General features: G+C 32.1%; 3 protein-coding genes and 1 long non-coding RNA gene across 6 annotated transcripts; 2 read left to right on the plus strand and 2 right to left on the minus strand.

Annotated features, from left to right (window-relative positions):
- Window positions 1-446: 446 nt before the first annotated feature.
- Window positions 447-1,668, plus strand: LOC149485990 (uncharacterized). The gene is made up of 2 exons (XR_016316083.1): window positions 447-581; window positions 1,071-1,668. It is a non-coding gene; the product is annotated as an uncharacterized LOC149485990 (long non-coding RNA).
- Window positions 1,669-2,483: 815 nt separating this feature from the next.
- LOC149485991 (INO80 complex subunit B) lies at window positions 2,484-4,112 on the plus strand. 2 transcript variants are annotated; one of them, XM_089699287.1, is made up of 3 exons: window positions 2,484-2,578; window positions 2,821-3,161; window positions 3,550-4,112. In XM_089699287.1, exons 2-3 carry the CDS (start codon window positions 2,928-2,930, stop codon window positions 4,090-4,092), a joined length of 777 nt encoding a protein of 258 aa, XP_089555413.1. In that variant the 5' UTR covers window positions 2,484-2,578; window positions 2,821-2,927; the 3' UTR covers window positions 4,093-4,112. The 2 variants fall into 2 exon arrangements, with proteins under 2 accessions (XP_089555413.1, XP_089555412.1); XM_089699286.1 differs by having other exon boundaries at window positions 2,512-2,735.
- A 316-nt stretch (window positions 4,113-4,428) lies between these two features.
- Window positions 4,429-7,528, minus strand: LOC149485992 (BTB/POZ domain-containing adapter for CUL3-mediated RhoA degradation protein 3). The gene is made up of 3 exons (XM_089699288.1): window positions 6,719-7,528; window positions 6,377-6,636; window positions 4,429-6,211 (listed from the first exon to the last, which is right to left on the minus strand). Exons 1-3 carry the CDS (start codon window positions 6,882-6,884, stop codon window positions 5,759-5,761), a joined length of 879 nt encoding a protein of 292 aa, XP_089555414.1. The 5' UTR covers window positions 6,885-7,528; the 3' UTR covers window positions 4,429-5,758.
- Window positions 7,529-8,565: 1,037 nt separating this feature from the next.
- Window positions 8,566-13,791, minus strand: LOC149485993 (organic cation transporter protein). Of its 2 annotated transcripts, XM_089699290.1 has the most exons (9): window positions 13,738-13,791; window positions 12,700-12,898; window positions 12,524-12,603; window positions 11,249-11,408; window positions 10,346-10,672; window positions 10,030-10,254; window positions 9,532-9,749; window positions 9,250-9,449; window positions 8,566-9,150 (listed from the first exon to the last, which is right to left on the minus strand). In XM_089699290.1, exons 2-9 carry the CDS (start codon window positions 12,813-12,815, stop codon window positions 8,947-8,949), a joined length of 1,530 nt encoding a protein of 509 aa, XP_089555416.1. In that variant the 5' UTR covers window positions 12,816-12,898; window positions 13,738-13,791; the 3' UTR covers window positions 8,566-8,946. The 2 variants fall into 2 exon arrangements, with proteins under 2 accessions (XP_089555416.1, XP_089555415.1); XM_089699289.1 differs by lacking the exon at window positions 13,738-13,791 and having other exon boundaries at window positions 12,700-13,008.
- Window positions 13,792-14,659: the final 868 nt, after the last annotated feature.

The raw sequence follows: 14,659 nt of genomic DNA on the forward strand, positions 1-14,659 counted from the left end.
ATATATTATCTATAGCTCATCTGCCTACGATGCGCACTGAGGAATTTGTGCAATACCATGGAACTATAGTCATACTGGAACCCAAACTCCTAAGAATAAATAAAAAACTGATAGAATGACCGCAAGTAACCCCTGTTTACCCCATAGGGTAGCCAGCGTGATTGTAAATTTTTGCCCTATTGACGTGCATTAAAAAATCGACTGTCAGTAATAATAGTCTATATGACATAAATCATTAATAAAATCCGCTAAAAAAATGAAATTTAAACGAGATTCATGCAGGTTTGCTTTTCCATTGAAATAACAAAGGTTTACAACTTTTAAAATGGACTGCTTATCGAACACGCTCATAATTTTTTTCCCATATTTTGAATTATGTTATGAAAATCGTTGCGCGGCAGCCCCAATTCTAGGTGTCAAATAATGTTTACTGCAAAATGGCGGATGTTTAAGTTCATTTCGTGAGTTTGTTCTTGTATTTTGGAATTATTCTGAGCCAAAATTAATAGAAATGGTTGTAAATATATTGTGCGCGGTTGCAAAAGTGAATGGCATCCAGGATGTGATATTATATTTCATTCGTAAGTACAAAAAACCATGCATAAACTACGCTTCATGTAAAATTGTAGTTTAGTAATATTTCTACTTTAATTGTTGTTAAATCTGGAATAATAGATCGAAGTTGTGATTATAATGTTAATTTTGATTAGGTTTTTTCCATTTAACATCGTTATTTGCTTATTATTAAATGTTTCATGATTGTAATAAATATTAGACTAGGGTGTCCATACTTTATAAAATTGTGTACATATATTTCGGTATGGTATTTTATATGAGGAGAAGTCTTTCTCCACTTGAGTTAGTTCAATTGGCGTGAAAGTTAATGGTATAAAAACGTTGTTTACTACTTTTATATAATGATATATTGTAAAATCAAAAACTCAAAGTACATACATATATGGTACCTACTGAAATAGAAGCACAAGACAACAGCACAAATTTTGTGTTATCTGTATCTAAATGACATTTTTTTTTTATATTTTGCAAATAATCTTCTTTTCTCTTTACAGGTTTCCGTCCAATCTAGCGGAACGTAATACATGGCTAAATATAGTAGAATTAAAAATATCCTGTTTTGAAAAAGTGAAGATATGCAACATTCATTTTAAACCCGCACTTGGCCAGTGTGGTGGATGTGGCTGTAACCTCATAGGAGGCCATGTCCCAGCAGTGGGAACGTAATATATACGTTACGGGAAATAAAATGTATGGGAGGGTTTAAAGTTACATTTTTAGATATTTCTTGTTATATTTAAAAAAAGTTATTATTGTTATTTTACTCATTAGGTAAAGTATCATATCAGTATCATATCGATATCAGTTTAAAGTTTTTTGATACCTGCAATAGTTACGGAATAATCACCTGTGCACACTTAACGATTACACCCTGAATATATTATATTTTGTTTTTTATTGTATGATAGGGAAGCGCTAGACCACGATCTCATATTTCAAGTACTCTTAAAACTATTTAAATACTTAAGGGTATGGAATGATAAAAATATTTTCAGTGAACCGATTTCGTTACTTTTTATTGTTATTATCTTATAATTTGCAAATTTGTAAAGGCAGTTGGCATTGTAATGATAAATAAATATTATAAAAACACATTGATATTTTACTTCATTAATTCCTCAAATGACTGGACGTAACGCCAAATTATACAGCAAAATGTTGTCATAATTTATAGCGGTCCTGTGTTCTGAAGATGCAAGACGGAAGACGCAAACATGAAAAAACGCTGAAAGGAACATTACAATTTTCCAATGTTAAATACTTGAACATCTATTTTTTATCTATTTGCAAAAATTCTACAGTAACTATATTAGAATAATAAATGCAATTACGTAATTTATTTCCGCCGTAAATCATCAACCATCAATCAATCAATAAATATAAAACTCTCCCGTTACTTAGTGACTGACAGACAACGCACAGCCTAAAATCACTGGACCTAAAGACATGAAATTTGGCACACTCTGTATATCTAGAGTATCCTAAAGGTGCACTTAGAAAGGCTATTCCGAAATCCCCACGGGATAAATGGGATTTTATGTTTTATGACTTCAACGAGGACGAAGTCGCGGGCAAAATCTAGTATTATAGTAAAATTTTAATACGAATAAAATTGATGTATCCGTTATTTTTTTCCTTAATATCCTGAATTTTTTACATTTATACTCACCCCACGGAAATATAGACATACTATATATATTATGACTCACCGTAACTAGAAAGAGACGGAGGGGAAACGATAAGATTCAAGGTCAAATTTTTTGACTTTACTTTTTCTTAGGGAGTGTGGGTTCCATACGTAGTATATATAGTTCCATGTGCAATACACTCGCTCTATACTACTGTAATAATATATACTCTAAGCAAACAACAAAGCATAATCTCTATGGATTGACCTGCCAAGTGCCAGTGTCAGTTCTGTCTTCTGTCGACTGTCAAGTGTCAATTGTCATTGCGAATAAAAAAATATTATGTGTGTAAATAAGCACAATTCGTATAAATGGTAATAATTATTTTAATAAATAAAAAATTTATTACTTTACTGTCTTGATTTTTATTCCTATCCTCGAATTTTCAATAGTTATTTAATTGGCCATATTAAAATAAAATGGTACGCAGACAGCGTGAACATAGCACCACTGAAGACGAAATTGTTATCGGTAAATTGTTTACTAGATACATGCACATACCATGAGTCCCTTTTCTAAAATAAAGTCATAAATTAACTTTCATTGATTGTTTTAGATGCTTCTCCCCTCAAGAAACATAAGCGACACAAGCACAAAAAGAAGAAAAGAAAACCTGACAATGAATATGATAGTGATACCTCAATCGATGTTTCTTACGAGGACATGGAAAAGCCGTTCAAATTGAAAAACAGAAAGGATGTACCTGGAACAGCAGCTGAGCTATTAAAAGCACAAACCATGAAGTCATCTGAATGTCGAAAATCAATACCTGGGTCATCATCAAGCACTCCTCCTAAAGTTACTTCCAAGAAAAAGAAGGCAAAAGGCCGTGATAGTGGAACATCAAGTGAAGAAGAGAGATGGTTAGATGCTATAAAATCAGGGAAATTGGAAGAAGTAAGTGATGAATACACTATTATGAATATACCTATCTATACTAATATTATAAAGCTGAAGAGTTTGTTTGTTTGTTTGAACGCGCTAATCTCACTAACTACTGGTTTGATTTGAAAAATTCTTTCAGTGTTAGATAGCCCATTTATCGAGGAAGGCTGTAGGCTATATATCATCATGCTAGGACCAACAGAAGCGGAGCCACGCGGATGAAACCGCAGAGCGCAGCTATTTATTTATAAATAGGAGACATTATTAATTTTGTAATTGTTTAGACTGATTTATTGTTTCTTAGTATGCTAAAAAATGCAATAAATTAAAATTTTGACCATGAAGGCAGATTTCTTGTCATAGAAAATTCATAATTCATTGACTGTTTTATTATTTTTAGGTAGATGAAGAATTGAAGAAAATAAAACCAAAAGATCCCAAGATGATGACTGCCAGGCAGAGAGCAATGTATGAACGAGGCAATGATAAGGAAACAAGTCCAGGTGGTGAAGTCTTACTAGCCCTGCCATCTGGGTACAAAGAGAAAGTCATGACAGCGGAAGCACTCCAAAAAGCTGCCTTAAAATCACAAAAAAGGAAACAGTTAGCTGATGAAAAGCGAGAAAAAGACAAAAAGAAAACAATGGACAGACTACTAAAGAAACAAGAATCTAAAAATCTGAAGAATGCTCAAAGGGGGAAACCAGTACGAAAACTGGAACCAATGATTGTTTATAAAAATAGTGTTAATGAGATTTCATTGTCACTTCCTCAGGGTGTTCCATATCCTATACAAACCCAACCACCAATTGAAGCTTCAATTCCCATTAAGTGCGGTGTGGAGGGATGCAGCAATAATAAAAAATATAATTGTTCTAAAACAGGCGTACCACTGTGTAGCCTAGAATGTTATAAAAAGAATTTAGCTGTGAATGTGACATGAATAATATAATTATACCTACCTAAAAATTGTTTTATTTACTGTAACATTTTATGAAAATCAACATTGTACTTAATATGCCTCATTTGGAGTAACTAAAAATGTTAAAAATAAAGAATTACTTTTACTTTTTGCACTGAACTTTCATTGTATGTTCTTAGATGCAAGTGAATTATGTGTGGTGCGAGTCAAACATATGAGCAGCATTTACATTGCAAGACTTCTTGGTTGGATTGCTTTCTTATCATTCTCTATCTGGAATAAATGTTCTATTTTTCACATCAACAACAGTAAAGGAGATAGATAGATCAATGTTAAAAAATCATGGAAATAACAAAATAAGTGACATCAAAAGTGAGCATATATTTCATAAGATAATGTAAAACATTAGGGTTTCCACAGATTCAAGCAAAACTGATTAAATATACATTAATTAGTATGTATTATGAATAATCATAATAGTACAAAGATCCAGCAATTTATTCATTAATTACACATATTAAACATATAACCAACGGAAATCTTATACATTCATGATCTGGTTGATTAAGAACTACAAATTCTCATAAAGAAATCATTTACATATAATAACACAAAATGGCAGTAAATTAAGTGATATTCCAGTACAAGTCTGATGGTATATAGTATGAATATCCAATATTTCCTATTTTAATCATTATTTTGAATGACAAGTCTGGTAATTTATATGCCCACTTGGTTACAAATACTTAGACAATCCTTAAGAACTTGGTGCCTGAGCACTTTTATAAATTAAAAACATCAATGCATATTATTACGAAACATCAATTTGGCAATTTCCTTGAGCCTCATATGTGATAATAACATTTATGGGATAATTGTGCCTTTATAAGTAAAAATTACTTGTACATTTGTATTTACAAGATATCCTGAAATTATCATGGAATATCTATAGTTCTCAGTACATTTTATACACCTATAAACATATATTAATTCTCACATATAATTTATTTGACTATACGGCATACGCCATGTATGATGTTTTAAAGACATCCAATTAAATAGTTTACAAAGTACACATCCATTTATTTGATAGAACAAAGCAACCTTTTATAACCTAGATAATATTTCACATAAATTTAAATATTTTTAGATAAGTATATGTTTAATAAGCTAGAAAAGACATTTATTTCTCACATTAACAATTTCGCAATATTGGGAACATCAATTGAATACTGTTATATTTTTATAGCCTTATAGTTTATAATTTATCATAAAGGATCACACTACAACAGCTACAATCGTCATTAGAAACATACAAATTTGATTAATCAAATACTGTTCACATAGGAAAAGTTGCAATTGTATGATTTCAAAAACATATTTATTTTAGATATGTACATCAACATTCAGACCTTATACACCAACTACAATATACACTATTCACATTGGATATAAGGATACTAAAATAGTTCATGGAAGTTTCACCAAAGTTTTCAACTATAAATGCTCATTTTCTCATTCCACTGCAGTCATCAAGGTGCTACAGGAAGTACAGACTTGAAAAAGCCTACATTGGCCAAATTTAGATACCGAAGCATGGTATCCATGATGTCAGGAAGCAACCTGCCAGGTATCAGACATTTGTCCTTTTGGAGCTCCTCAGGCGAGCCAAACCGTTCTGTAACTGCTAAGATTGGTTATTCTGCTTATTTGACCTGAGTCGTGCGAGTCCTGAGCGTTCTTCTTCCTCGTCACTTGTGCAAGAGAGGCCACCAACAGCGCCACGAGATGACGTAGCTTGTATCAAATCTTGATCTGGACCATTTCTGCTCTCATATAACAATATTCCAAGAGTCTCTTCGTAAATTCTAGCTTCAGGAAATTCCACTTTTGTGTGTTTTTTATCTGTTGCATAGACTATAGAAGTGCAACAGACCTCTGCACATTTTTTACCGTGTCCAAAAAATGACCAGCAACATATTTCATTAGAGCCAATGACATCTTTTATAAACAGAACTCTTCCACTGAATCTGAGAGACAACTTATCAAACAGCTCTATATTTTTCAATAGATTGTCATCTGAAGTGCTGGTGTATGAATACTTGTTGTTGTGTCTATTTATGAGCAGCTTAACAACAGGCTGAAATATAAAATAATAAATTAATTGTTATCATCAAATCTATATTGTAATTTTTCTGCTGAAATGCTTCAATTATGACTATTATTTAATCAATGGCACAGAGTAAATAATGCTGTGTTTTGTGATTTGTTATCCATACCATAATACAGAAAATAACATGTTTACCTTTGAAGTTGACATTATAAGCAATTGTTCTTCTTTTTGAGATGTAATTAGGGGAACTCTGCAGATAGGTTCAGCCTCTCTTTCTTTTTTGGCCAATGCCTGTTGGCAGGAATCAGTTAATTCTTCAATTAGAAAGTACTTTGCTTCAGCAAGCAACTCCATTATTTCACGATAGCTGTCTGGCAATGCAACTGTGCCATCTCTCAAATAATTCAGAATTGTGCCAAAATGTTTCCCACACCGATCAATCAATATCCATCCTTAAATTTAATAAATGTAAAATCAAACTCAAATATATTTTATCAGTAAAAAAAACATCCTGTAACGTAAAATTAGATATACCTTCAGAGTCTGTTAAGACTTCCATTCTACCGCTGAACATCGTCCTTAGCATATTATCACTTTTAGTTAATGTTCCAATAGTTGTGTAGAATAAAGTTCCTCCCACGTTTAATTTAACATATTGGGATGGGCTCCCCTTTATCAATGTTTTGTGGTCGCCCGACATTTTAGAAACTTATCTTGCGGTCGGTTGATCACGGAGAAATTCCAGATTTAACGAATACAATTCTTTGTTGAGTTTAATCAGGTTAAACTCTAGTAATTAATTGATATTTCTTACATTTATAGGCATTTTTTTCACTAGAAATATTCAAAACGTATTGATTTTTATTCGCACTACTGACAGTTAAATATATTTTGACAGTGACATTATGACATAGTTTTCGTAAAAAAAAATGTCAATGGCACAGAGTAAGTAATGCTATCTTATTATATTCCATCCACGTCCCACAGCCAAAGAGGATTTTTCACTACGTTTTATCCCACAGCTACAGAGAGCTATTCTTTTTTCTACAATAATTTCTCTATAGTCTACGAAGGGGATGTTAGTATTTTTAAATTTCTTTGTATTTTAGACAAAGACGTTATTACTTATTACCCTTATTACCTTAGATCATTAAGTAAGATCTAAGCTTATTACTAACTAGACTGTGCAGTGTGCACCAAGGCGCAAAAACCGGTGCGTATTTCATTCAAACTTGTATTTTTCTAACTTCTTGAAAGCAAGCGTGTAAATGTCGAGTACATATTATATTGACGATACGCTACCTAATTTAATGTATGTAAAAATAAAGTAAAAAAAATACTGTAAATTATTATTTTCATTCATAGCTAAATAATACAATTTTTATCGTAGCCTTCAGTTACCTAATTGCTCCGAGCCTTCATCTATCAAAAGAGTTTTTTTTTTTTTTTTCTTCGTTATGGCAAGAAGATAACCATTTGCCAGTGTCAAGTTAAAGGTAGGGAAACCATACACGGGAAAATAGGGTAGGACGATATCAAAAGAGTTGTCAAAACCATGGGAGACAGGACAAGAGACAGAACAGACTAGACAGGGACCTTTTTGGGAGACCCTTCGCTCGGACCGTTCAGGGTTCCGTACCGAAACGGTAAAACCGGACCCTATTCCTGAGACTTCGTTGTCTGAAACCGTGATAGCTAAATAGCTGCAATTTTCACAAATGATATATTTCCGTTGCCGCTATAACAACAAACACAAAAATTTAAAATATGGTAGATTGTACTTATTATTTGACATATTTTTTTATATAAGTAGGTTAGTGAATCCGTTGCTGTTGCAACAGTTTAGTGCATTAATTATGATAAAATTTTTTCGGCAATTAATGAGGAAGTCATCATGGGGAAATATTGAAAATTTCTACTAAGATATCATATATTCTTTGGCAAAAACAATCTACCTATAAAAAAAAACACACATTCACTCAACTTGTTCGTATTATCATGTACTACTCGACCAAGCCAACTAGACGCTCGGGTGGAATGCGGCCTCCCCGCCCGCTTACCGCCTCAGGTACCGCGTTCGCCTTAGTACGGTTCGCAGCATCGACGCATTCGTACGTTTCGCATCGCTAGTTATTTCTGTACTTTTTATTATTAATCGTTAAAGCTTGTTGTTGACTGTTAAGTTTTTCGTTGTTATTTGTTTAAGTTTTTACTGTGTTGTTATTCATAGACAGCCCTCGAAATGGGGAAAAATAAGACTATTCATAGCGGAGAGCGAACAGTGATATTATTAATATTTTTTTTTTGCTATCTGTACCCGAGACATGGGCGGGTGACGTCACAGTTGAAAAGGGTCTAGTTGGCTTGGTCGAGTAGTATTACATAATATTATGTATTACCTTCTAGCAACAATACAATAAAAATAATCTAACGAGGAAAATGGTTGTACAATATAGGTACAATTCAGTTCTTTACCTAAAATTAAAGTTATAAACTTATAATTCAAATCTCAACATCATATTAACAACAACAGTAATAATTTATCTTGAGCGCAAATAACATAACTGATCAGCACAACCTTAAGCACAACATGCATAAGTACCTGAATAATGCGCTATTTATGAGACTGTCGATAAGATCGATAAGACATCAAAATAATGTAACAATAGTAGTAAGAAAGATATCACAAACATCAATTCGTCATGCCTCGACATAACTAAGGTAGGTACTTAAGTATACAATTTTTCAGACAAGGAATATAATCAAGTAAGATCCTCTGGTGCTGGTTGCTTTGATTCAGATACCTTCGAATATTTGCTTTTTTTACTACCAAGTAAATTTGCATCTTCTATTGTTTCTGGTAACTTTGTGTTCATCGTTTCTGGTAAAAATATTGACGTGAAAACACTTAAGAAACAGGTACTCGCTAATATTATTCCAGGTAATCTTGAATCAACTCTTCGTCCCTGAAATTTTTATTTTTAGTATGAATATTGTACCTACTTACATAAAAATTGGTTTGTCTTGCAAACATTTGAACATTTTATTAGCCAAGCAACTCTTACCAAGTACAAAATATAAGGCGCAATAGCAGCTGCTGCACTAGAAACAACATTTCCCAAAGACAATCCTGAACTTCTCAAACTGGTAGGATATATTTCTAAATTTAGTAAATTTATAGCAAAAAAGGATATCGATATAATTAATCGTCCAATACCAATTAAAACACTGTGTATCCACCATGCTCGAATCCACTGCATATTTGCTGAAAATTATATTTATTTTTTACCTATATAAGTATTACAGTTATCAAAAGTTATTTTGTTTGAAAATAAAATTCTACATACTTAGTTCCCGAAGAGAAATCAATGTCCAAATTGTTGCTATCACAAAGAAAGACATAGTAACCGACCGTCGTCTGCCGAGATGGTCGCATAACCATGCGCCCAAAAAATTCGCCGGTATCTCGGCAATCGATTGTAGAGAGAACTGAATAAATGGATTTAAGCCAGACTTTTCTCCCGCGCTTAACACTAGGACAGAATAACTTATGGAAATAAATACCCTGAAATGTGAAAAAGAAAATTAAAATTATCTGCAAAATCGTCATTAGGTATACAGGCACCTACCGAGTCTCGAACGAACGTGCGTGATATAAATAATACCATTAATACCTACTAAGTACCTACGTGAACAAGTCATAAAGCATATTTTTTATCAATGTTTACCTACTTAAATTATTTAGTTATGTACCTACTATTTTGAGACTACTGTCACTTTCGACTAGGTACACTATCGGTACTCGCTTTAAAAAATTATTCGGAGGGTTTTTTTACCAATCTCACCATAATATAAGTAGCAAAATTGTGTTAAGGGCTAATCTTTTTCCTGAAAATAATGCGAGTGGGCCAAATCCACTATTGCTATCTTCAATTTCTATTGCCATAAGCTCTTTCTCAGTATCCACATCCAAGTCACGGTTATTATCTTTTGCTATCTTCTTCAAACATTTGATGCATTGTTTTGATTTTCCCGTAACACACAACCATCGCGGGGATTCTGGTATTTTCCTATAACATTACAATAACATAGTTTAATAATAACAATGACTCATAAACAACTTAAAGTAAACATTTCATTGACTAAAAACAATTTACGTACCAAGAAAATATAATCCATGGAATTAAAGGAGCTGTTGTAATGATAACAAATAATTTCCAATCTCTAAGCCACCAATAGAATAAGGACACAGTTGCAAGTCCTATACTAAATGCTGTATAACGCATTGATGTTGTGGTAGTTCTCCGTGTTGAAGAAGATATTTCCATAGATATGACAGATACTGACTGAGGAACGGACCATGAAGGGGAAGAGGCAATAATGCAACCAGTTGCAAATATAAAGAATGATGATCCAGCCATTAGTGATATAAGGCGACCCAAAACGATGAGTAACATAGAAATCATGTAGGTAGGACGGCGACCAAATCTAAAACAGAAATAAATACTGATTAATGATTATAATAACAATAACTACAATCTACATTATTTTAATATATCAAGATGAGCGAACAAAACCTGGCAAACGTTGTTCAGAAAACCCTTGACTGAAGGGGTATGAAAATTAAAAATGATTTTCTACGTATTCTCAGACCTACCAGTACCTAAGTAATAACCTAGACAAGAAATAATCATAGAGAATCGCGAGAAGACGCGGAGAAATTTAGTCACTTTGATCAATCAAGTTTTTTTCAGAATTTCATCTAATCCGCTAAGTGTATCACACGTCCAGACATAATATAAACTCACTCATAGATAGATATGAGCGTCCGACCAACCAAACAAACCAATTACTGTTTCGATTTATTATAATAAATCTAAAGAGTTTTTCGTTGGGTCGGTTTATCTCCTAATCCATTAATTATCGAGGAAGGCTATAGGTACATAATTTATACGTTAAGTTCAATACTTCTTTCAATAGGATCAGAGCTATACTGGTAAAAACACGGGGCGCAGCTAGTTTGTAATAAAATGTAAGTAATGTAATAATAAGTTCTATACTTACACATCGCCAATCCAGCCGAATACAACTGAACCAAATGCTTCGCCAATTTTACTAAAAGCGAACAGGTTCGCAATATTTATCTCTTTATCGCAAACCCAATTTTTTTCTGAAGCAATTGTGCTTTCGTACCAAGTTTGATCATACGTGTATGAATCGCATTCTGTAATTTTGAATTAGATAGAAATATAAGAGTAGCTAGGTATGTAAGATTTATTATACCTCATAGGCTTAGAGCATTAAACCAACTGCTCTAAGCTCATAGGTAATAAAAAATTGTTACAATCTGCTGTTGACATAAATAAATAAAAATTAAAACAAGCAATATTAGAAGTTTCTTATTCCAATAATCGGTATCTGCTATACAATAATCTTATATATAAAATTCTCGTGTCACAATGTTAGTCTGCATACTCCTCCGAAACGGGTGGACCGATTCTCATGAAATTTTCTGTGCATATCGGGTAAGTCTGAGAATCGGCCAACATCTATTTTTCATATGTACCACGGGCGAAGCCGGGGCGGACCGCTAGTCTTATATATAAAATTCTCGTGTCACAATGTTAGTCTGCATACTCCTCCGAAACGGGTGGACCGATTCTCATGAAATTTTCTGTGCATATCGGGTAAGTCTGAGAATCGGCCAACATCTATTTTTCATAATATGTACCACGGGCGAAGCCGGGGCGGACCGCTAGTATATTATATAGTTATGAAACTGAAATGAAGTTTCAAAAGTGCTTCTAGAAGAAGTCTAAATTGAAAAAATAAATGTTTGAGTTTGAGTTTTGAAACTATTTATTCATAGCACATATTAAAAGCAATATCTCGAGATTAGATACAGATACAGGATCGTTAATGCTGTCGATAACTATCTATTATAATTCTTGTATATTGTCTTTCTCAAATTGCTCAAATCCGGATTGGTCGAGTAATTTCGGGATCAGATCGCCCCCCGCTAACAGCTATGATATACCTACATATAATTTTGCCAAGAGGATTAATCCAAAACAGTTAATAATTTCGAAGAATATTATTTATAACATTTATGTAAGTATAGAAGGAAATTAACAAGGGTCCTTATAAATACTATGCGAACAGAAATATAATATTGCGGTCACAGCTACTGGGTCATGACTCGTGATAATAATTATTTGGGTAGGTATAAAGCGTAATCAATATCAAAATATAGGTATTCAGCAGTGTATTTTCGAATTTCCGTAAATAATAATTAAAAAAATCATATTTTAACGACATAATTAATTAAGGAGCACTTACCCGTTGTTTCATTGTTAACATCTGGATGTTTATAAATGGTGCAGCTTTCAAATTTAACATCACCGTTGGCATCGGTATGCCTAAAATTTTATTTTAATGTTACAAATAGAAATTTAATTTTGAAAAAAAAACGTTATAGCTTATAAGTGTGTGAATAAATATTGATAAATACTTACACTGGGATATGTTTAAGCTTCCACGTATAATCACTTATGTTGATATCAGTTTTGTCAGGTAGTTTGCACGTGTATGGAGTAAATGCTAGGGCTAAAATAATATTCATATAAGCCATACTCCATAAAAACACCACCAGCACATTGTATTTTACATCGAAACATTTTTGAAATTTTCCCTCGTTGCCTACTTCGGAGAGAGCTTGTTCGTATGCGATGCCCATTTAATTAGGTAAATGAAAATAAAAAAAAACACCAAATTTAATATTCAGACAATTATTGTACGCCTAACTACCTACTTACACCAATGAAACTCATCACAAAGTACTCCACAGAAAATTATTTATATCTCTTATGAATGACATGATAACATTATTTACTTTTTATTGTTTGGTTTATTTAAGATATACATAATATAGTGATTAGTTAAGATCATAATTATTTCAATGTGTTATTTAATATTAGATGAAAAAGTGTATAAAGATTATTTACTTAGAACAAAATGAAACATTTAAAACAAATACTTTCTACTGTTTTAAATTTTAATCTTATTGTTATTCACGATAGAATATGTTTAACAATTTTATTATAATATTAGATACAACATGACGTAGGTATATTAAGAAGTAGGTGTTCATTGTAAACAAATTTTTTAATTAGTGCTGAATAAGCTAATGTAACCTAATGTTTAAATTTCCTAGAAATACTATATGATTATCATCATATTTTTAATTGTTATTTGGTATAATTTTAACAAAAATGTTATGTGAAGGTACGTACCTATTGTGACAATTTGTGTGTGTAAACAAATAAATATAAAATCTTCGAAAATAGTACTGAAATAGTGTAATGTTTTTCTTTTCTAGCATAATATAATATTTACTATATTACACTATTTCAGTGATAAATATATCCAATAAAATTAATCACAATTGTCGTTCAAACTTAAACAATTTTTTATTCTACTCTTTTCGTTTCTTTTTTTTTTTTGTTTGTTATAACCTATGTGAAGACGATTACCTATTGCAATCTAAATCTTACATTCAAAATGTAAAACATTTACAATTCATTTTGCTGTTTGCATAATTTTATAATATGTATCTGTTTTATGAGAATATATTTACACACTGTCCCGCCGTCGCGTCGGTATACTATGCTGAATGAAATTTATTATAGGTAGCATACGCTGATTAACTACAAAATACTCATAAAATCACTTGTAAACAGGTAAAGCGCTGTAGGCTCTATCTCCGATATATACGATGTTAACGAAAGTATTCGTAAAAATAAACTCATAATAATTTAATTAATAGTACTGGCGGGTACTTTTTAATTGACACCCTACCACAGAATACATAATATTAGCTAAACGCTAACCCTACGAAAAATGGATTCTCCCCTATCGTACTTCGTAGAAATAACTGTCACTCGTTACTCGAGGAAACATTCATATTAGGAGTGCCGAAAAATCTAATAACACGAATATTATGTACACATTCTCAAGATGCGTGTTTATTATTCGCTATAGACCGTAGACAGAGAATTATACGCTTTATACAGTTCTCTTTATGCAGAAAGGAAACATTCCATTATTTTAAAAAAGAAACTGCATTCAAAGATTTTCGAAAATTCACTTGCATCGTCCGGGCATTATATTATAACTTATAATTTAAAAAATTATAAATATTCTTCAAATCAACACAAATAGGTCTGAAACTAGATCTAATAATTAATATAAGGACACATCACACACGCTCGTTTTTCAAGCAATTTGTCCTTTATTATGTTTGGCCATGGTCACCTCATTTTAATGATAAATTAATAATAATATTTATTTAATGTATATTGTATTTTCGCCTAGTTTTCATTACTTGTTTTCAACTTATTAAAATAAAAATATTTTTTACCTCTATAGCCTTAGCTTATCTGTCCATACATAAACATAGACTATAGATGAAAGAGG

This window comes from Colias philodice, chromosome 9, assembly GCF_061535455.1.
Source record: "Colias philodice isolate Cphi_HAF_F1 chromosome 9, ilColPhil1 Martin Lab GWU primary, whole genome shotgun sequence".
Lineage (NCBI taxonomy): Eukaryota > Metazoa > Arthropoda > Insecta > Lepidoptera > Pieridae > Colias > Colias philodice.